General features: G+C 47.2%; 1 protein-coding gene across 7 annotated transcripts in view; it reads right to left on the bottom strand.

Annotated features, from left to right (window-relative positions):
* Positions 1–22,505, bottom strand: part of COMMD7 (COMM domain containing 7) — a 38,399-nt gene that overhangs the window by 10,934 nt on the left and 4,960 nt on the right. For 2 of the 7 annotated variants that reach the window (XM_026455248.1, XM_026455245.1), the window contains exons 2-3: positions 10,784–10,834; positions 10,586–10,688 (exon numbers count right to left, since the gene is read on the bottom strand). In XM_026455248.1, the coding sequence (XP_026311033.1) occupies positions 10,586–10,688; positions 10,784–10,834 (154 nt within the window). Of the gene's footprint in view, positions 1–10,585; positions 10,713–10,783; positions 10,838–22,505 lie in introns of all 7 variants that reach the window. The other 5 variants (XM_026455247.1, XM_026455244.1, XM_026455246.1 and 2 more) reach the window with 3 other exon arrangements.

A 22,505-nucleotide genomic window follows, 5' to 3' on the forward strand; every position in this document is an offset into this window, starting at 1 on the left:
TAAAATAAAATAAAATAAAATAAAAATCAGTTATGGGCCGGGCGCGGTGGCTCAAGCCTGTAATCCCAGCACTTTGGGAGGCCGAGACGGGCGGATCACGAGGTCAGGAGATCGAGACCATCTGGGCTAACACGGTGAAACCCCATCTCTACTAAAAAATACAAAAAAAAAAACTAGTCAGGCGAGGTGGCGGGCGCCTGTAGTCCCAGCTACTCGGGAGGCTGAGGCAGGAGAATGGTGTGAACCCGGGAGGCGGAGCTTGCAGTGAGCTGAGATCCGGACACTGCACTCCAGCCTGGGTGACAGAGCGAGACTCCGTCTCAAAAAAAAAAAAAAAAAAATCAGTTATGGATCACCCACAGGGGCCAGATATCTTGCTAAGTATCAAAATAAAAATAGGGCCAGGCATGGTGGTTGTAATCCCAGCACTTTGGGAGGCCAAGGCAAGCGGATCACCTGAGGTGAGGAGTTCGAGACCAGCCTGGCCAATATGGTGAAACTCCGTCTTTACTAATAATACAAAAAATTAAGGCCAGGCATGGTGGCTCACATAGTCCCAGCACTTTGGGAGGCTAAGGTGGGTGATCACGAGGTCAGGAGTTTGAGGCCAGCCTGGCCAATATGGTGAAACCTCATCTCTACTAAAAATACAAAAATTAGCCAGGCATGGTGGTACATGGCTGTAGTCCCAGTTACTCAGGTGGCTGAGGTAGAATAATCACTTGAACCCAGGAGGTGGAGGTTCCAGTGAGCCGAGATCACACCACTGTACTCCAGCCTAGGCAACAGAGCGAGATTCCATCTCAAAAAAAACACAAAACAACAACAAAAAGAATTAGCCAGGTGTGGTGGTGCATGCCTGTAATCCCAGCTACTCAGGAGGCTGAGGCAGCAGAATCTCTTGAATCCGAGAGGCAGAGGTTACAGTGAGCAGAGATCATGCCACTGCACTACAGCCCGGGCGACAGAGTGGGACTCCATCTCGAAAAAATAAGTAAATAAAAATAAATAAATAAATAAATGAAATAAAAATAGATGGCCAAGCAGGGTGGCTGAGCCTGAGGAGGTCGAGGCTGCAGTAAGCAGAGATTGTGCCACTGCACTCCAGCCTGGGCAACACAGCCAGACCCAGTCTCAAAAAACACAAAACAAAACATAAATAATAAAAAAACAGGCAGCCAGGCATGGTGGCTCATGCCTATATCCCAGCACTTTGGGAGGCTGAGGCAGGTGGACTGCTTGAACTCAGGAGTTCAAGACCAGCCTAGGAAACACGGTAAAACCCTGCCTCTACCAAAAATACAAAAATTAGCTGGGAGCAGTGGCATGCGCTTGTGGTCCCAGCTGCGTGGGAGGCTGAGGTGGGAGGCTCACTGAAACTCAGGAAGTCAAGGCTACAGTTAGCAGAGACTGTGCCACTGCCCTCCAACCTAGGCAACACAGCCAGACCCAGTCTCAAAAAAACAAACAAACAAAAAGAATAAAATAAAATAAAAAAACAGGCGGCCAGGCGTGGTGGCTCATGCCTATATCCCAGCACTTTGGGAGGCTGAGGCGAGTGACTGCTTGAACTCAGGAGTTCAAGACCAGCCTAGGAAACATGGCAAAACCCTCTCTCTACCAAAAATACAAAAATCAGCCAGGAGTGGTGGCACACACCTATGGTCCCAGCTACTTGGGAGGCTTAGGTCAGAGGCTCAATGGAGCTTAGGGAGTAAAGGCTGCAGTGAGCTGTGATCACACCACTATACTCCAACCTGGGTGACAGAGCGAGACTCTGTCTCAAAAAAAAAAAATAAATTAATCAAAAATAAATAAATTAATTAATTAAAAACAGGCTTAAATAGTGACCCTATTGCCAAGTTATCTGTAATCTCAGCTAGGAGATAACACCTAATAAAAATGACAATCATAACATTAGCAGCAGTGCGCTACCACTTAGAGAAGTGAGCACCTTGTTACATTTATTATCTTTATCCTTATAATAAAAGTATAAGTCTACTATTAGTTCTCAGGTACCATTAGGTCTCCGAGCTGTTAAATCCTTGGTGAGTAAGCAAGCACAGGAGGGCCACCCAGCAGCCACGTGCTGGACTGGAATCCTATCGAGATCCTGATGGGAACTCCTCCAAACAAACAACATATAGGAGACAATGGGGAAATTAATACTGACCTTGTATTTTCCTTTTAGATATGATAACGGCATTGTAGTTTGATAAGGGGGAAATTCCTTTTTTTTTTAGAGATAGGTAACTAAGTATTCAGGAATAAAATGGTATGTCTGATACTGCCTTTAACATAATCCAGTTTGCACTGGGCATGTTGCCCACACCTGTAATCCCAGCTACTCAGCAGGCTGAGGTGGGAGGACTGCTTGAGGCCAGGAGTTGAGACCAGCCCAACCAACAAAGCAAGACCCCCACATCTCTAAAACTAAACTAAAGTAATCCAGTTCAGAGAGCAGTGAGAAGCCACGGGTGGGGTCCACATGAATCAATCTGGCCATGGGTTAATCACTTTTGAAGGGTTTTCTTTGGTTTGTTTTTTAGAGACAGGGTCTTCTTCTGTTGTGCAAACTGGAGGGCAGTGGTGCAATCATGGCTCACTGCAGCCTGGACTCCCGGGCTCAAGGGATCTTCCTGTCTCAGCCTCTGAAGTAGCTGAGACTACAGGCAAGTAGTTGGGACTGCAGGTGCGCACCACCATGCCCAGTTAATTTTTTTTTTTTTTATTTTTTATTAGACAGAGTCTCACTCTGTCACCCAGGCAGGAGTGCATGGTGTAATCTCGGCTCACTGCAACCTCTGCCTCCCAGGTTCAAGCGATTTTCATGCCTCATCCTCCCAAGTAGCTGGGATTACAGGCATGTGCCACCACGCCCGGCTCATTTTTGTATTTTTAGTAGAGACAGGGTTTTGCCATGTTGGCCAGGCTGGTCTCAAACTTCTGACCTCAAGTGATCTGCCTGCCTCAGCCTCCCAAAGTGCTGGGATTACAGGCATGAGTCACCATACCTGGCCATTGTTTTTCCATTTTTTGTAGAGGTAGGGTCTCACTATGTTGCCCAGGCTGTTCTCCAACTCGTGGCCCCAAGAGATTCTCCCCCTTTGACTTCCCAAAGTGCTGGTATTACAGGCATGAGTCATTGTGCCTGGCTGAAGTCAGGTGTTTTAAAGAATTATATACTAAATAGTACAAGAAAAACATTTCTTAAAAAAGGCAAAAAAGGCCGGGCGCAGTAACTCATGCTTGTAACCTCAGCACTTTGGGAGGCTGAGGTAAGTGGATCAACTGAGGTCAGGAGTTTGAGACCACCCTGGCCGACATAGTAAAACCTCCTCTCTACCAAAAAAAAAAAAAAATTAGCCTGGCGTAGTGGTGTGTCCTTGTAATCCCAGCTACTCAGGAGGCTGCGGCAGGAGAATCACTTGAACCCAGGAGGTGGAGGTTGCAGCAAGCCAAGATTATACCACTGCACTTGAGCCTCGGCGACAGAGCAAGACTGCCTCAAAAAAATAAATCAATAAAATAAAAAGGGGCTAGACGCGGTGGCTCACGCCTGTAATCATAGCACTTTGAGAGGCTGAGGTGGATGGACTGCCTGAGCTCAGGATTTCGGGACCAGCCTGGGCAACACAGTGAAACTCAGTCTCTACTAAAATACAAAAAATTAGCTGGGCGTGACGGCATGGGCCTGTGATCCCAGCTACTTGGGAGGCTGAGACAGGAGAATCCCTTGAACTCAGGAGGCAGAGGTTGCAGTGAGCAGAGACTGTGCCACTGCACTCCAGCCTGGGCGACAAGCGAGACTCTGTCTCAAATAAATAAATAAAATAAAATAAAACAAAATGCCAAATCACTACTTTACAAAGTTTTTACTTGACTCTCCACCTGCCAAAAAGAAAAAAAGAAACCAAAAAGTTCCATCATTAACTATGCTTCACAGATACTGGTTAAGCAGGTTTCTTTACTGCAAGACTTTTCAGAACCTGAGATGTGTCAATGTGTGCTTGAATCTCCAGGGTTCCAAGGCTGGGGTTGGGGGGAGAGTATTTCGGACACCAATTTGAGGAAGACTGATCTGGTGGTTTCTTGGGGCCACTCCAGCTCTAACAAACTGTACTTCTACAATAAGAGCTTGTTGCACAGGCAGGACCAGGCTAAAGGGAAAGGATAGTGATGAGGGCCTGGAGGCTCTTACACTGCAGATTAGATTAGGAAAGGCTTTGAATACCAAACTGAGGCCTACAGACTTCATTACGCAAGGTAAACAGTTGAGAGGAGCAGCATGATTCAAGCTGTGCTGTAGTAAGTGTGCTCCAGGGCAAACTGGAGTCTGGATGGGAGAATGGAGGTGGAGATGTAACTGCCACAACTAGACATGAAGGGCTAAGAAACTGTTCTGGGATGGCAGCCTTTGGGACTAGAAAGAAGGAATGCACAAGGACAAATGATAAGAAGGGGCCAGGAAGGCCGGGGGCAGTGGCTTACACCTGTAATCCCAGCACTTTGGGAGGACAAGGCGGGGTGGATCACCTGAGGTCAGGAGTTCGAGACCAGCTTGGTCAACAAGGTGAAACCCCATCTCTAGTAAAAATATAAAAAATTAGCCAGGCATGGTGGTGGGTGCCTGTAATCCCAGCTACTCAGGAGGCCGAGACAGGAGAATCACTTGAACCTGCGAGGCGGAGGTTGTAGTGAGCCAAGATGGTGCCACTGCACTCCAGCCGGGGCAACAAAAGCAAAACTCCACCTCAAACAAATAACATAACATAACATAACATAACATAACATAACATAACATAACATAACATAAAACTTAGAAGGCTTTGGGACATTAACTAGCCCAGACATACATTCACATCCTCATTATTAGGTAAAAGTTTTATCCCATAATTTGACATAAAGGAACAGGACTGATCACTAGCTGCTCTATCAATAAATAAAGGCCGTAACAGCTGGGCACAGTAACACGCCTATAATCCCAGCTACTTGGGAGGTTAAGACAGGAGAATCAGCTGGGCACGGTGGCTCAAGCCTGTAATCCCAGCACTTTGGGAGGCCGAGACGGGCAGATCACGAGGTCAGGAGATCGAGACCATCCTGGCTAACACGGTGAAACCCCGTCTCTACTAAAAATACAAAAAAAACTAGCTGGGCGAGGTGGCGGGCGCCTGTAGTCTCAGCTACTCGGGAGGCTGAGGCAGGAGAATGGCGTAAACCCGGGAGGCGGAGCTTGCAGTGAGCTGAGATCCAGCCACTGCACTCCAGTCTGGGCGACAGAGCAAGGCTCTGCCTCAAAAAAAAAAAAAAAAGACAGGAGAATCATTTCAGCCAAGGACGCCCAGGCTGGTCTTGTTGAGACCCTGGCTCAACAAAAGTCCCAACAAAACAAAGGTTACAGTTGAGCAAGCACTGTGTTAAGTACTTTATAGGCATTCGTCTATTCATTCCTAACACCACAATAAGCTGCTATTATTATTCTACTTTTCAGATAAGAAACTGAGGTTCTACAAGGCTGATTTGTCCAGGACCAACTGGCTACATTCAGTGATGGGACCAAAACTCAAATCAGAGTGAGCCTGAAAAGCCCATCTCTTCATTGGTATGCTGAGTTCCTCAATTTCCTCTATATCTATAGAAAATGACCTGCTATAGGCCGGGCACAGTGGCTCACACCTGCAATTCCAGCACTTTGGGAGGCTGAGGTGGGCAGATCACCTGAGATCAGGAGTTTGAGACTAGCCTGGCCAACATGGTGAAACCCCGTCTGTACTAAAAATACAAAAATTAGCCGGGCATGGTGGCACATGCCTGTAATCCCAGCTATTCAGGAGGCTGAGGCAGGAAAATCGCTTGAACTCGAGAGGCAGAGGTTGCAGTGAGCCGAGACCGAGCCATTGCACTCCAGCCTGGGAGACAAGAGCGAAACTCCATCTCAGAAAAAGAGAAAAATATAAACCAGGCCAGGCATGGTGGTTCATGCCTGTAATACCAGCGTTTTGGGAGGCCAAAGCAGGCAGACTGCTTGAGCCCAAGAATCAAGACCAGCCAGGGCAACATGGTAAAACCTCGTCTCTACAAAAAATACAAAAATTAGCCAGGTGTGTTGGGGCATCTGTAGTCCCAGCTACTCCGGAGGCTGAAGCAGAAGAATCACTTAAGCCCTGGAGGTGGAGGTTGCAGTGAGTTATGCTGATCAGTCTGGGTGAGACCTTGTCCCCTTGCAAAAAAAGAAGGAAAGTATAGACTCAACATCCCCTGTGAGGGTCACAGCATGTCCTAAATTATATTCAATTCGCTCTGCATGTACTGAGCACCTGCTTTATGCCATTACCTTGCTTCTAACCACGGCTTAGGAAAGAGCAAGACTAGCCCCTGACTTTAAGGAACTATCTATTAGAGCCATGAGACAGATACATCAGATACAAACAAAACAGCAGGAACAACAGAAACCTGTAAATGAGTACTGACCAAAATGATAGCTACAGATAAAAAGCGTATATCAGATGCTGGAAGGGGAAGTCACTGTGAACTCAAGCGATTTGGGAAGGCTTTCTGAGGCAGCACAGGGGTGGAGCTCAAGGACTGGGAACAGCTGAAGGCAATCTAACAGGATCCAGTGGGGGGCCGGGTGTCGTGGCTCATGCCTGTAATCCCAGCACTTTTAGACTCTGAGGCGGGAGGATTGCTTGAGCCCAGGATCAATGGAGATCAGACTGGGCAACATAGGAAGACCCTGACTCTATTTATTTTTAACAGGCAGAGCACAGTGGCTCACACCTATAATCTCAGGACTTTGGGAGGCCAAGGCAGGCGGATCACCTCAGGTCAGGAGTTCAAGACCAGGCAGGCCAACATGGTGAAACCCCATTTCTACTAAAAGTACAAAAAATTGCTGTGCAGGGTGGCTCACGCCTGTAATCCCAGCACTTTGGGAGGCTGAGGTGGGCGGATCACCTGAGGTTAGGAGTTCGAGACCAGCCTGGCCAACACGGAGAAACGTCGTCTCTACTAAAAATACAAAAAAAGCTGGGCTCGGTGGCTCAAGCCTGTAATCCCAGCACTTTGGGAGGCCAAGACGGGCGGATCACGAGGTCAGGAGATCGAGACCATCCTGGCTAACACGGTGAAACCCCGTCTCTACTAAAAAATACAAAAAACTAGCCGGGCGAGGTGGCGGGCGCCTGTAGTCCTAGCTACTCCGGAGGCTGAGGCAGGAGAATGGCGTAAACCCGGGAGTCGGAGCTTGCAGTGAGCTGAGATCCGGCCACTGTACTCCAGCCCAGGCGACAGAGCAAGACTTTGTCTCAAAAAAAAAAAAAAAAAATCAGCTGAGTGTGGTGGCGCGCATCTGTACTCCCAGCTATTTGAGAGGCTAAGGCAGGAAAATCGCTTGAACCCAGGAGGTGGAGGTTGCAGTGAGCCAAGATCACACTACTGCACTCCAGCCTGGGTGACAGAGTGAGAATTCATCTCAAAAGAAAGAAAATAAATAATAAATAATAAAAATACAAATACAAAAAATTAGCCAGGCATGGTGGTGCATGCCTGTAGTTCCAGCTACTCAGGAGACTAAGGCAGAAGAATTGTTTGAACCTGGGAGATGGAGGTTGCAGTGAGCCGAGATTCGAGATCTTGCCACTGTACTCCAGTCTGAGTGACAAGAGCAAAACTGTCTCCAAAAAACAAACAAACAAAAAAGGATACAGGGTACAGTGTGGTAGAGAGCATAGATGAGGAAGACAGGAAAGACTGGGGACAGGGACACTAGACAGAGGTCTCCTGAAAAATTAGTGCCCATAGCAGGTGTTTGGTAGACAGGTCTCAGCCCTCAGATAAACCCATTTCCAAAGATGAAGGCTGGAGAATGAGAATAATGACTTATGGTTCTGGATGGGCATGGTAGCTCATGCCTGTAATCTCAGCGCTTTGGGAGGCGTGGCCGGCGGATCACCTGAGGTCAGGCGTTCAAGACCAGCCTGGCCAACATGGTGAAACTCGGTCTCTACTAAAACTACAAAAAGGCCGGGCGCGGTGGCTCAAGCCTGTAATCCCAGCACTTTGGGAGGCCGAGACGGGCGGATCACGAGGTCAGGAGATCGAGACCATCCTGGCTAACACGGTGAAACCCCATCTCTACTAAAAATACAAAAACTAGCCGGGCGAGGTGGCGGGCGCCTGTAGTCCCAGCTACTCCGGAGGCTGAGGCAGGAGAATGGCATAAACCCGGGAGGCAGAGCTTGCAGTGAGCTGAGATCCGGCCACTGCACTCCAGTCCGGGCGACAGAGCGAGACTCCGCCTCAAAAAAAAAATAAAAATAAAAAAAAAATAAAAATAAAACTACAAAAATTAGCCAGGCATGGTGGTAGGCATCTGTAATCCCAGCTACTCAGAAGGCTGAGGTAGAAGAATCACTTGAACCCGGGAGGTGGAGGTTGCAGTGAGGCAAGATCGCACCACTGCATTCCAGCCTGGGTGACAGAATGAGACTGTCTCAGGGAAAAAAAAAAAGACTTGTGGTTCTGCACTTTAGGTACCATGTTGGTCAGGCTAGTCTCGAAATACTCACATTTGTGAGTAAGAAGAGGTTGTAAAGATGTTCACTGCGGCGTTGTTTGTAAGGGTGAGATGTGATAACAACAGAAATATCCAACAACAGGAAATAGATTAAAAGGAAATATATTCAGTCTATGGGATATTACAGTTACCTAAAGAATGAAGGTGATGTTACCAGGTATGATGAAAAAAATGTGAGTTCCAGGACACATTTTATGGTTTGCTACCATTTATGAAAAACAAAGCTACATAAATGTATATGTTCATTAGTGTACATAAAAATATAAAAGGCTATAGTCCAAAATTATATTGTGATTCTCTCTAGGGACGAGAGTAGGAAGAGAGTAAAAGGGGATTTTTACTTTTGACTCTCTATAGCTCTGTACTGTTTTAGAAAGTTTAAAATGAAAATTTATTCCTCCTGGTGCAATGGCTCACACCTGTAATTCTAACACTTTGGGAGGCTGAGGCAGGTAGATCACTTGAGCTCAGGAATTTGAAACTAGCCTGGCCAGCATGGCAAAACCCCATCTCTACAAATAATAATAATAATAATAATAATACCAAAAATAGCCGGGTGTGGTGGTGCATGCCTGTAGTCCCAGCTACTCTGGAGGCTGACATGGGAGGATCACTTAAGCCTGGGAGGCGGAGGTTGCAGTAAGCTGAGATCATGCCACTGCATTCCAGTGTGGGCAACGGAGCAAAAGCCTGTCCCCCCCAAAAAAAAAAGTATTCCTATATAAAAAGACTTTGGCTGAGTGCAGTGGCTCACGTCTGTAATCCCAGCACTTTGGGAAGCCGAGGCGGGCAGATCACGAGGTCAGGAGTTCAAGAACAGCCTGGCCAACATAGTGAAACCCCATCTCTACTAAAAATACAAAAAATAGCCAGGCTTGGTGGCACTTGCCTGTACCTGTAATCCCAGCTACTCAGGAGGCTGAGGCAGGAGAAGCACTTGAACCCGGGAGGCGGAGGTTGCACTGAGTAAAGATTCCGCCACTGCACTCCAGCCTAGGTGACAGAGCAAGACTCCATCTCAAAAAAACAAACAAAAAAAATACCTCATGGCCAGGCGTAGTGACTCACTCCTGTAATCCTACCACTTTGGGAGGCCGAGGTGGTGGATCACCTAAGGTCAGGAGTTCGAGACCAGCCTGTCCAACGTGGTGAAACCCCGTCTCTACTAAAAACACAAAAAATTAGCTGGGTGTGGTGGTGGGTACCTGTAATCCCAGCTACTTGGGGGGTTGAGGCAGGAGGATCACTTGAACCTAGGAGTTTGAGGCTGAAGTGAGCTATGACTGCACCACTGTATTCTGGCTTGGGCAACAGAGCAAGACCCTATCAAAAACAAAAAAAAAAATGTTCCATTTAAAAAAATTATTAGATTCAGGCTGGGCGCAGTGGTTCACGCCTGTAATCCCAGCACTTTGGGAGGCTGAGGCGAGCAGATCACAAGGTCAAGAGATCACGACCATCCTGGCCAACATGGTCTCTACTAAAAATACAAAAATTAGCTGGGCGTGGTGGCGCGTGCCTGTAATCCCAGCTACTTGGGAGGCTGAGGTAGGAGAATCACTTGAACCCGGATGGCAGAGGTTGCAGTGAGCCAAGATTGCACCACCGCACTTCAGCCTGGTGACAGAGAGAGACTCCATATCAAAAATAATAATAATAATAATAATACTAGATTCAAGAGACATTGTCGAGCTGCTATAAAAGGTTCCAAATGCTTATTCTCAATTTCTGTCCTTATTAGAGACAGGACAAGAGGACATTCTCAGGACGGAACTCAGGATACAGACTGAACTTTTGAGTTGCGCTGTGCCACAGGGCACTGCTATTCCACTATGCTGTGTTCACCTGTTACATGGGCTCCCTCCAGAGACTGAGTCCCACACACATCTGGCTCATTACCGAACACTCTGGCTCAGTCCACAGAGCATGCTTCAATGACTCCATGGACTAAAGGAATGTTCAAGTTAATGTCTCTGGCCACAGCTGCTAAGAGAGGTTACTCACCATTTGGAACGAGAAGGAGGCTTTTCACAATGCTTCTGAGGGAGCCAAGACTGATACGATTGGTGGTGGCAAATTCAGAGAGCTGAGCCAGAAACCTTTCCACCTGCAGTGAGGGAACAGTGAAAACCTGAGCCTTCACTTTCTAAGCATCTCAGGGACCACGGACCCACTCTTCCTAACATGGAATGTTTTATTTACCTCTTTTGGCTCAGTTAGGAAGTGGAAAAGCACCTCTGTCAGGGCTGAGAACTGCTGTGAAGGAAACAACACAGAACATCAGTACAATTTCTACTGCTGGGTCAGCATGCCCCACCCCAGGCAACTGCAGAGACTTGAGAGGGAAGAAAAGTAACAGCCAGGTGTTACGCCTGTTCTGATCATCCTAGTTACAAATGTTCACAATCCCACCACCGTGTCAATATACGTGTGTCACCACATCATCTGAAAAACACGTTTATTGGGATACTTGGGAAACATGTATTGAGAGACTGTGAGCATACGCACTCAGAAGCACACATATATCTCTAGGACACAGACACAAACAGACAGACATATACACACACACGCACAAAGGGAAAATCACCAGAAAATTAAAAGCGGTTACCACTTTGGATGATTTTTATTTTCTTCTGTTTTACCTACCCATATTTTCTTTTCTTTTCTTTTCTTTTTTTTTTTTTTTTGTTTCCCTGAGATAGGGTCTCTCTGTTGCCCAGGTTGGAATGCAGTGATGCAATCTCAGCTCACTGCAACCTCTGCTTCCTGGGCTCAAGCGATCCTCCCACCTCAGCCTCCAGAGTAGCTGGGACTACAGGCATATGCCACCACACCTGGCTAATTACTTTTTTTAATGTAGAGACAGGATCTCACTTTGTTGTCCAGGATTGTCTCAAACTCTTGGGCTCAAGCAATCTACCCACCTAAGCCTCCCAAGGTGCTGGAATTACAGGCATAAGCCATGCACCTGGCCTCTTATTTTCTTGGGTTTCCCCCACCCATAAACATCTCATTACTTGTGTAAGACAACAATGAATTGTAACACTTTATTATGCACCTAGAACAGACTCTTACAGTTTTGTGTGTCTTAATCTTTTCTCTTTACTGGTACTGTGTTGTTAGGAACTGAATGTTTGTGTCTTCCCCAAATTCATATATTGAAGCCCTAACTTCTGTTGTGACAATATTTGAAGACAGGGCCTTTTAGATGATAACGGTTAAATGAGGTCATAGAGTGAGACCCTCACCCCATAGGGCTGGGGGCCCTTATTTTGATTTTATTTTGTTTTTTAGATAGAGTCTCACTCTGTTGCCCAGGCTGGAGTGCAGTGGTGTGATGTCGGCTCACTGCAACCTCTACCTCCCGAGTTCAAGCAATTCTCCTGCCTCAGCCTCCCGAGCAGCTGGGACTACAGGTGCCTGCCACTACACCTGGATAATTTTTGTTCTTTTAGTAGAGACGAGTTTCACCATATTGGCCAGGCTGGTCTCGAACTCCTCACCTCAAGTGATCCACCTGCCTCGTCCCCCCAAAGTGCTGGGATTATAGGCATGACCCACCAAGCCCAGCCTAGGGCTGGGGCCTTATAAGAAGAAGAGGCCAGGTGCAGTGGCTCATGCCTGTAATCCCAGCATTTTGGGAGGCCAAGATGGGAGGATTGCTTGAGGCTATGAGTTTGAGATCTGCCTGGGCAACACAGCAAGACCCCATCTCTCTCTCTCTCTCTTTTTTTTTGAGACGGAGTCTCGCTCTGTCGCCCAGGCTGGAGTGCAGTGGCACAATCTTGGCTCACTGCAAGCTCCGCCTCCCGGGTTCACACCATTCTCCTGCCTCAGCCTCCCAAGTAGCTGGGACTACAGGCACCTGCCACCAAGCCCAGCTAATTTTTCGTATTTTTAGTGGAGACGGGGTTTTACCATGTTAGGCAGGATGGTCTCAATCTCCTGACCTCCTGATCCGCCCGCCTCGGCCTTCCAAAGTGCTGGGATTACAGGCATGAGCCACCACGCCTGCCCAAAGACTCCATCTCTTAAAAAAAAAAAAAAAAAAAAAAAAAAAAAGGAAGGAGACAGCTATCTACAAGCCAGGAATCACACTGGTTGGCACTTGATCTTGTACTTCCGCGCAAGCAAAACTGTTAGAAATAAATGTCTGGGCTGGGTATAGTGGCTCATGCCTGTAATCCTAGCACTTTGGGAGGCTGAAGCAAGCAGATCACGAGATCAGGAGTTTGAGACCACCCTGGCCAGCATGGTGAAGCCCCATCTCTACTAAGAAAAACCAAAACAAACAAAAAAAATTAGCTGGGTGTGCTGGTGAGGGAGGCTGTGGCAGGAAAATCACTTGAACCCAGGAGGCAGAGGTTGCAGTGAGCCATGATCATGCCACTGCACACCAACCTGGATGACAGGTCAAGACTCCGTCTCAAAAAAAAAAAAAAAGGAAGAAAGAAAAGAAAAGAAAGAAAGTCTATTGTTGGAGCCAACCAGTCTATGGTATTTTGCCTTAACAAAATACCAGCTGCCCAGGTATTTTGTTATGGCAGCCTGAGCTGACTGAGACACAGATCATTACTTTCTCATGTCCCTCCCTGTGAACAGTGTGTATGGGCGGGGAGCAGTGGCTCACGCATGTAATCCCAGCACTTTGAGAGGCCGAGGTGGGTGGATCATTTGAGGTCGGGAGTTCAAGATCAGCCTGGCCAAAACGGTAAAACCCCGTCTCTACCAAGAATACAAAAATTAGCTAGTTATGGTGGTGCGCACCTGTAATCCCAGCTACTCGGGAGGCTGAGGCAGAAGAATTGCTTGAACTTGGGAGGCACAGGCTGCAGTGAGCTGAGATCGTGCCATTGCACTCCAGCCTGGGTGACAGAGCGAGACTCCGTTTCAAACAACAACAACAACAAAAAAAAATCCAGTGTGTATGGCATAGTGGGGGAAAACCTGGATGCCAGGGTTTAAAAGACCCAGTTGAATCAGCGTTCTCCATTGACTACTCTTGTGAATTTGGTCAAGTCATTTAGCCTCTGTGTCCCAGTCCTCATGAGGAAAACAAAGGAAGTAATATACAGCTTCCAATACTAACAGTGACACATGCAGAGCCTCTAGCACAGAGCCAGGCTGGAAGCTAAACAAATGATAGCTACAATTAGAGCCATAATTAGAGTCACTATACCATTTGATCCACCTTCTAGAAGCAATATATAAAAAAAGAAAAAGATTACAGGCAGGTACTTGAGCTTAAAATCCCCAAAATTGTATGTGTAGTATGTTAAATGCACCTATCCCTTCTGCTGACACATTAAACGCTACACATTTGTCAGGGCTCTGCATTATTTTATTCGAAAATGTATTCTATTTTAAAAGAAAATGAAACTGGGTGTGGTGGCTCATGCCTACAATCCCAGCACTCTGGGAGGCCAAGGTGAGAGGATCGCTCGAGCCTAGGAGTTTGAGACCAGCTTGGGCAATATAGCGAGAACCTTTCTGCACAAAAAAATTTAAAAATTAGCCAGACAGCCGGGCGCGGTGGCTCAAGCCTGTAGTCCCAGAACTTCGGGAGGCTGAGACGGGCGGATCACGAGGTCAGGAGATCGAGACCATCCTGGTTAACACGGTGAAACCCCATCTCTACTAAAAAATACAAAAAACTAGCCGGGCGAGGTGGCGGGCGACTGTAGTCCCAGCTACTCAGGAGGCTGAGGCAGGAGAATGGCATAAACCCGGGAGGCGGAGCTTGCAGTGAACTGAGATCTGGCCACTGCACTCCAGCCTGGATGACAGAGCGAGACTCCGTCTCAAAAAAAAAAAATTAGCCAGACAAGGTGGCATGCTCCCGTAGTCCTAGCTACTCAGGAGGCTGAGGCAGGAGGATTGCTTGAGCCCAGGAGTTCCAAGCTGCAGTGAGTTATGATCATACCACTGAACTCCAGCCTGGGTGACAGAACAAGATCCTAGTTCAAAAAATAAAAATAAAAAATAAAGTAGCCAGGTGTGGTGGTATGCACCTGCAGTTCTAGCTACTCTGGAGGCTAAGGTGGAAGGATTGCTTGAGCCCAGGAGCTTGAGGCTGCAGCGAACTATAATTGCGCCACTGCAATCCAGCCTGAGCGACAGTGCAAGAATGTGTTATTGATCCCTCATCCCTATCTCTCCCTTCCCAAACCCTCCTTATCCTCCAAAGCCCTGCCAAGAAACCATGACACTCCCAACAAGAAAGGGAGCTACCCAGATTCTCAACTTCTGAGGCTGCTCTCTAAAAACTCACCTGGGGCCACCTAGAATTTTCAACCCTGATAAGGAACACAAACATGTCTTAGAAGAGAAGGTTCCTTATACGGCATTGCAGCTTCACAGCAACTTAAATATTGTAACTGCACAGTAAGTATTTGCTGAATAAATCTTTCCTAAACACTCCCCCCATGCTTTGCCTTTGCAATTGTATAGGTGCCTCCCTCTGGAATGCTCACCCACCCATGACTATCTATGCATGCGTCTCAAAATCTTAAGGATTCTCCCCAGTAAACTTAGGAAGAGATGCACAAGGTCATTCCAGACTAGAGAAATGCAAATCAGCAAAACCAGAAGACACTATTTTTCACTTATCAGATCTGCAAACCCAAAAGTTTGACTAGGACACCAGTGCTGGTGAAAGTACAAGAAAGCAGACAGGCTCCTGCATGACTGATGAAAGGATACACTGGGGTGACCTTTCTAGAGGGCAATTTCTCAATGTGCATCTAAGTTGTATTTTTTTGAGGCAGAGCGTGGCTCTGTCGCCCAGACTGGAGTACAGTGGCGCAATCATGGCTTACTGGAGCCTCCAACCTCTTGGGCTGAAAACAATCCTCCCACCTCAGTCTCCTGAGTAGCTGAGATTACAGGCACATGCCACCACATCCACATTGGGCTAACTTTTTTATATTTTGTAGAGACAGGGTCTCACAATGTTGTCCCAGCTCATCGGGAGCTCCTGAACTCAAGCAATCCTCCTGCCTCACCCTCCCTAAGAACTGGGATTATAGGTATGACCGGCTACACCCAACCGGCATCTAATTTTTAAATGATTATACCCCTAGACCTAGTAATTCCATTCCATAAAGTATATCCTTCAGGTATGTTCCAAAACGTAAATGTTTTGGCAAGTCACAGTGGCTCATGCCTGTAATGCCAACACTTTGGGAGGCTGAGGCAGGAGGATCGCTTGAGCCCAGGAGACAAGCATTATGTTCAGGCAACATAGTGAGAGCCCATCTTTACAAATCATAATACATTTAAATTAAAAAAGAAAAAAGAAGGCCAGACGCAGTGGCTCACGCCTGTAATCCCAGCACTCTGTGAGGCTGACGCAGGCGGGACACCTGAGGTCAGGAGTTTGAGACCAGCCTGGCCAACACGGTGAAACCCCATCTCTACTAAAAATACAAAAATTAGCTGGGCATGGTGGCAGGCGCCTATAATCCCAGCAGAATTACTTGAACCTGGGAGGCGGAGGCTGCAGTGAGCTGAGACTGCACCACTGCACTTCAGCCTGGGCAAGAGAGTGAGACTCCATATCAAAAAAAAAAAAAAAAAAAAAGAATGCAGCTCTATTTGTATTGAAGAGGGAAAATAAGATACATTGTTCAGTTTAAAAAAAAAAACAACAAAACAGGCCAGGCAATGTGGCTCACACCTGTAATCCCAGCACTTTGGGAGGTCGAGTGCGGGGGGCGGATTACCCGAGGTCATGAGTTTGAGAACAGCCTGGACAACTTGGCAAAACCCCATCTCTAGTAAAAATTCAAAAATGGGCAGGGCGCGGTGGCTCACGCCTGTAATCCCAGCACTCTGGGAGGCCAAGGCGGGCGGCTCACGAGGTCAGGAGATCGAGACCCTCCTGGCTAACACAGTGAAACCCCGTCTCTACTAAAAAATACAAAATATTAGCCGGGCATAATGGCGGATGCCTGTGCAGTGAGCCGAGATCGTGCCACTGCACTCCAGCCTGGGCCACAGAACAAGATTCCATCTCAAAAAAAAAAAAAAAAATTGGTCTGGCCGGGTGGCTCGCACCTGTAATCCCAGCACTTTGGGAGGCCAAGGCAGGCAGATCACCTGAGGTCAGGAGTTTGAGACCAGCCTGCCTAACATGGTGAAACCCTGTCTCGACTAAAGATACAAAAAATTAGCCAACTGTGGTGGCATACGCCTACAATACCAGCCACTTGGGAGGCTGAGGCAGGAGAATTGCTTGAACCTGGGAGGTGGAGGTTGAATTGAGTCGAGATTGCACCATTGCACTCCAGCCTGGGCGACAGGGCAAGACTCCATCTCAAAAAAAAAAAAAAAAATTAGCCAGGCGTGGTGGTGTGTGTTTGTAACCCCAGCTACTCAGGAGGCTGAGGCAGGAGAATTGCTTGAACCTGGGAGGCAGAAGTTGCAGTGACCCGAGGTCGCACCATTGCACTCCAGCCTGGGGGACAAGTGAAACTCCTTCTCAAAAAAAATAAATAAACAAAACAAAACAAAACAAAACAAAAAAGGCCAGGCGTGGTGGCTCAAGCCTGTAATCCCAGCACTTTGGGAGGCCGAGATGGGCAGATCACGAGGTCAGGAGATTGAGACCATCCTGGCTAACACGGTGAAACCCTGTCTCTACTAAAAAATACAAAAAACTAGCCGGGCGAGGTAGCAGGCACCTGTAGTCCCAGCTACTTGGGAGGCTGAGGCAGGAGAATGGTGAGAACACGGGAGGCGGAGCTTGCAGTGAGCTGAGATCCGGCCACTGCACTCCAGCCTGGACGACAGAGCAAGACTCCGTCTCACAACAAAAAACAAACAAACAAAAAAAACAAGCGAGATCCATTTTATATATATATATATATAAATTCAAAGCCAAATGTGGATCACTTGAGCTCAGATGTTCAAAGTCACCACGGACAACATAGTGAGACCTCATGTCTAAAAAGTAAAAATAAGACCGGGCGTAGTGGCTCATGCCTGTAATCCCAGCACTTTGGGAGGCCGAGGATGGCAGATCACCTGAGGTCAGGAGTTCAAGACCATCCTGGCCAACACAGTGAAACCCCATGTCTACTAAAAATACAAAAATTAGCCAGGTGTGGTAGCAGGCACCTGTAGTCCCAGCTACTCGGGATGCTGAGGCAGGAGAATCGCTTGAACCCAGGAGGCAAAGTTTGCAGTGAGCCGAGATTGCGCCATTGCAGTCCAGTTTGGGCAACAGAATGAGACTCCATCTCAAAAAAAAAAGAAAAATAAGAAAACATGGCCAGGCACGGAGGCTCACGCCTGTAATCCTAGCACTTTGGGAGTCTGAGGAAGGTGGATCACCTGAGGTCAGGAGTTCAAGACCAGCCTGGCAAACATGGTGAAACCCCATTCTACTAAAAATACAAAACACTAGCTGGGCATGGTGGTAGGTGCCTGTAATCCCAGGTACTTGGGAGGTTGAGGCAGGAGAACTGCTTGAATCTGGGAGGCAGAGGTTGCAGTGAGCCAAGATTGCACCATTGTACTCTAGCCTGGGCAACAGAGCAAGACGCTATCTCAAAAAAAAAAAAAAAAAATTTAAAGGATACCCATAAATATGCTGGCAAATTAAGACTTTTTTCTATAAAATAAGTAAGAAACTATTTTTTGTTTGTTTTTTGAGACACAGTCTCTCTGTGTCACCCAGGCTGGAGTGCAGTGGTGCAATCACGGCTCACCGCAACCTCCACCTCCTGAGTACAAGTGATTATCGTGCCTCAGCCTCCTAAGTAGCTGGGATTATAAGCAAGCACCACAATGCCCAGCTAATTTTTGTATTTTTAGTGGAGACAGGGTTTCACCATGTTGGCCAGGCTGGGCTTAGACTCCTGGCCTCAAGTGATCCACCTGCCTCGGCTTCCCAGAGTGGCTGGATTACAGGCGTGAGCCACTGCAGCCGGCAGAAAGAAACTATTAAAATGATTTCTAGAGATAAGAAAAATAAACATTTGATTTTTAAGAGATGGGGGTCTCACTCTTTCACTCAGGCTGGAGTACAGTGGGGTGATCATCATAGCTCACTGCAGCTTCCAACTTCTAGGCTCCTGCCTCAGCCTCCTGGGTTGCTCTGGGATTACAGACATGCTGCACTATATCCAGCTTATTTCACTTTGATATCTTTGTCTACTGTTTGAATTTCCTGTCTATTACTTTCATTTCCAGCTTGGTGAGAGGATTGTGGGCCACTTGCTTGTCTTCTCCTTTATACTTTTTTGAGTTTACTCTCATTCTAAAATGATTAACTTAAAATCCTGCCGGCCGGGCGTGGTGGCTCAAGCCTGTAATCCCAGCACTTTGGGAGGCCGAGACGGGCGGATCACGAGGTCAGGAGATCGAGACCATCCTGGCTAACACGGTGAAACCCCGTCTCTACTAAAAAAATACAAAAAACTAGCCGGGCGAGGTGGCGGGCGCCTGTAGTCCCAGCTACTCTGGAGGCTGAGGCCAGAGAATGGCGTAAACCCGGGAGGCGGAGCTTGCAGTGAGCTGAGAGCCAGCCACTGTACTCCAGCCTGGGCGACAGAGCGAGACTCCGTCTCACAACAACAACAAAAAAAAAAAAAAAAAAAAATCCTGCCTATTATCAGACTCCACATTACCTAGGACTGGCCACGGGCATCAGAGGGCACATCTATCATGTGCATTTTGGTACTATCTGCTTCTTCATTTTATGACCTGTCGTAGAAGATCACAACTTCCCCACGACAAAACGCCTTGACCATCAAATCTTCCTAAGTCCTACCAGGTTTAGTGGCTATTTGGTTTATGGCAGGCATTCAGGTAAACACCCACTGAATGAGCAATAAATGGTAATGAGGAGGTTCACACAATGATTCCTTTACTCCTTGAGGCCTACACTTCAGAATTCAAAACAAATTCAGCTAATAGAGTGGGTACTTGGAGAAGTCCGATTATCCAACAAAAGACAGAGAAATGGCCCAAATCACTCAAGTAAATAGCTTATCAGGAGAAAGGTTTCTGTACTAACAATAAAGGTAGCAGGGCGCAGTGGCTCACACCTGTAATCCTAGCCACTTTGGGAGGCTGAGGCAGGCGGATCATGAGGTCAGCAGATTGAGACCATCCTGGCTAACATGGTGAAACTCCGTCTCTACTAAAAATACAAAAAAATCAGCCAGGCATAGTGCCACATGCCTGTAATCCCAGCTACTCGGGAGGCTGAGGCAGGAGAATTGCTTGAACCCGGGAGGTGGAGGTTGCAGTGAGCTGAGGTTGCACCACTACACTCCAGCGTGGGCGACAGAGCGAGACTCTGACTCAAACACAAAAACAAAACAAAAACAAAAACAAAAACAGTAAAGGTAAAGGTTTAGAGTATGTTTCAAGGTTAGAAAATGAGTCAATTCCTGGGGATGATGACTCACACCTGTAATCCCAGCACTTTGGGAAGCCAAAGTGGGTATATCACTCAAGCCTGGAAGTTCTAGAACAGTCTGGGCAACATGGCAAAATCCCATTTCTTCAAAAAATACAAAAATGAGCCAGAGCTGGGCACCATGGCTCATGCCTGTAATCCCAGCACTTTGGGAGGCTGAGACAGGTGGATCACCTAAGGTCAGGAGTTTGAGACCAGCCTCACCACCATGGCGAAACCCTGTCTCTACTAAAAATACAAAAAAATTTAGCCAGGCATAGGGACAGGTGCCTGTAATCTCCTACTTGGGAGGCTGAGGCAGGAGAACTGCTTGAACCTGAGAGAAAGAGGCTGCAGTGAGCCAAGATCGTGCCATTGCACTCCAGCCTGGGCAACAAAGCAAGACTCCGTCTCAAAAAAAAAGAAAATTAGCCAGACATGGTGGCACATGCCTACAGTCCCAGCTACTAGAAAGGCCAAGGTAGGAGGATCACTTGAGCCTGGGAGGTCAAGGCTGCACTCCAGCCTGGGTGACAGAATGAGACCCTGTCTCAAATTTAAAAAAAGGAAAGAAAGAAAAGAAGTCAACTCTGGGTGTAGTGGCTCACACCTATAACCCCAGCACTTTGGGAGGATGAGGTGGGAGGATCCCTTAAGGCCAGGAGGCCCAGATCAACCTAGGCAACATACAGCGACCCCATTGCTATAAAAAATTTAAAAAAAATAAGAAATCAGCCTGGTGTGGTGGCACATGTCTGTGGTTCCAGCTACTCAAGAGGCTGAGGCAGGAGGACTGCGTGAGCCCAGGAGTTCAAGACTGCAGTGAGCCATTATTGTGCCACTGCTCTCCAGCCTTGCGACAGAGTGAGAGCCTGTCTTAAAAAAAAAAAAAAAAAAAAAAAAAAGAAAACGAGTCAAGTGCTGATCTCAAAGGAAGTGGTTGTATTTTCTATGAATACCAAGCTGGAGCTAATTTTACAGATCATACAATCCAGTATCTTAAAAAAAAAAAACAAAACTTTGTTAGTAGCAGAATCTTTTTTTATTCTCCAAATGAATACCTTCCAGAGAATACGGATACATTAACAAGGAAAAGCTAAGCTACCTCCATAGGCTTTGAAGCCAAACACGTGATCCTAAATTCCTGGCTCCATCACTTCCTGGCTGCCTGACAGTATTTATTTTCTTGAGACAGGGTCTCATTTTCTCACCCAGGCTGGAGTGCAATGCCATGGTCATATGCAGCCTCAAACTTCCAGGCTTAAGGGATTCTCCTGCCTCAACCACTTAAGCAGCTAGAACTACAGGCACACACCACCATTCAGCTGATTTTCAAAACCGCTGGCCAGGCACAGTGGCTCACGCCTGTAATCCCAGCACTTTGGGAGGCCGAGGTGGGCGGGTTACGAGGTCAGGAGTTCGAGACCAGCCTAGCCAACATGGTGAAACCCCATCTTGGCCGGGCGCAGTAGCTCAAGCCTGTAATCCCAGCACTTTGGGAGGCCGAGGCGGGCAGATCACGAGGTCAGGAGATCGAGATCATCCTGGCGAACACGTGAAACCCCGTCTCTACTAAAAAATACAAAAAACCAGCCGGGTGAGGTGGCAGGCGCCTGTAGTCCCAGCCACTCGGGAGGCTGAGGCAGGAGAATGGCGTGAACCTGGGAGGCGGAGCTTGCAGTGAGCTGAGATCCGGCCACTGCACTCCAGCCTGGGGGCAGAGCGGGACTCTGTCTCAAAAAAAAAAAAAAAAGAAACCCCATCTCTACTAAAAATAGAAAAATGAGCCGGGCATGGTGGTGCACGCCTGTAATCCCAGCTACTTGGGAGGCTGAGGCAGAAGAATCACTTGAACCTGGGAGGCAGAGGTTGCAGTGAACCGAGATCGCACCACTGTACTACAGCCTGGGCAATAGTGAGACGTTGTCTCAAAGAAAAAAAAAAAGTTTTTGTAGAAATGGGGTCTTGTTATGTTGCCCAGGCTAGTCTTGAACTCCTGGCCTCAAGTGATCCCCCCACCTCTGCCTCCCAAAGTGCTGAGATTACGGGCATGAGCCATCTTGCCTGGCTTTCTGCATGATTTTATCTATTTATTTATTTGAGACATGGTCTGGTCTGTTCTCTGGGCTGGAGCGCAGTGGCATAATCATAGCTAACTGCAGCCTCCAATTTCTGACTCAAGTGATCCTCCCACCTATGCCTCTGGAGTAGCTGCGACTACAGGTGTGTGCCACTATGCCTGGCTAATTTTTTATCTTATTATAGAGACGGAGTCTTGCTACGTTGCCTAAGCTGGTCTTGAACTCCTGTTTACATGACTTTAAACAGATCAATTTACTTCTCTGAACCATCTTTCTTAACTGTAAAATGGGAATAATAATAGTGCCTTCCTTTTAGGGTTGTTATGTATAAAACATTTAAAATAGTGCCTGGACACATGATGCATGCTCAATATATTAATATCATGCAATAGCTATGTTCATGTAACTGCTCTGTGATTCAGTTTCTTCATCT

This window comes from Piliocolobus tephrosceles, chromosome 20 (genome assembly GCF_002776525.5).
Source record: "Piliocolobus tephrosceles isolate RC106 chromosome 20, ASM277652v3, whole genome shotgun sequence".
NCBI classification, from domain to species: domain Eukaryota; kingdom Metazoa; phylum Chordata; class Mammalia; order Primates; family Cercopithecidae; genus Piliocolobus; species Piliocolobus tephrosceles.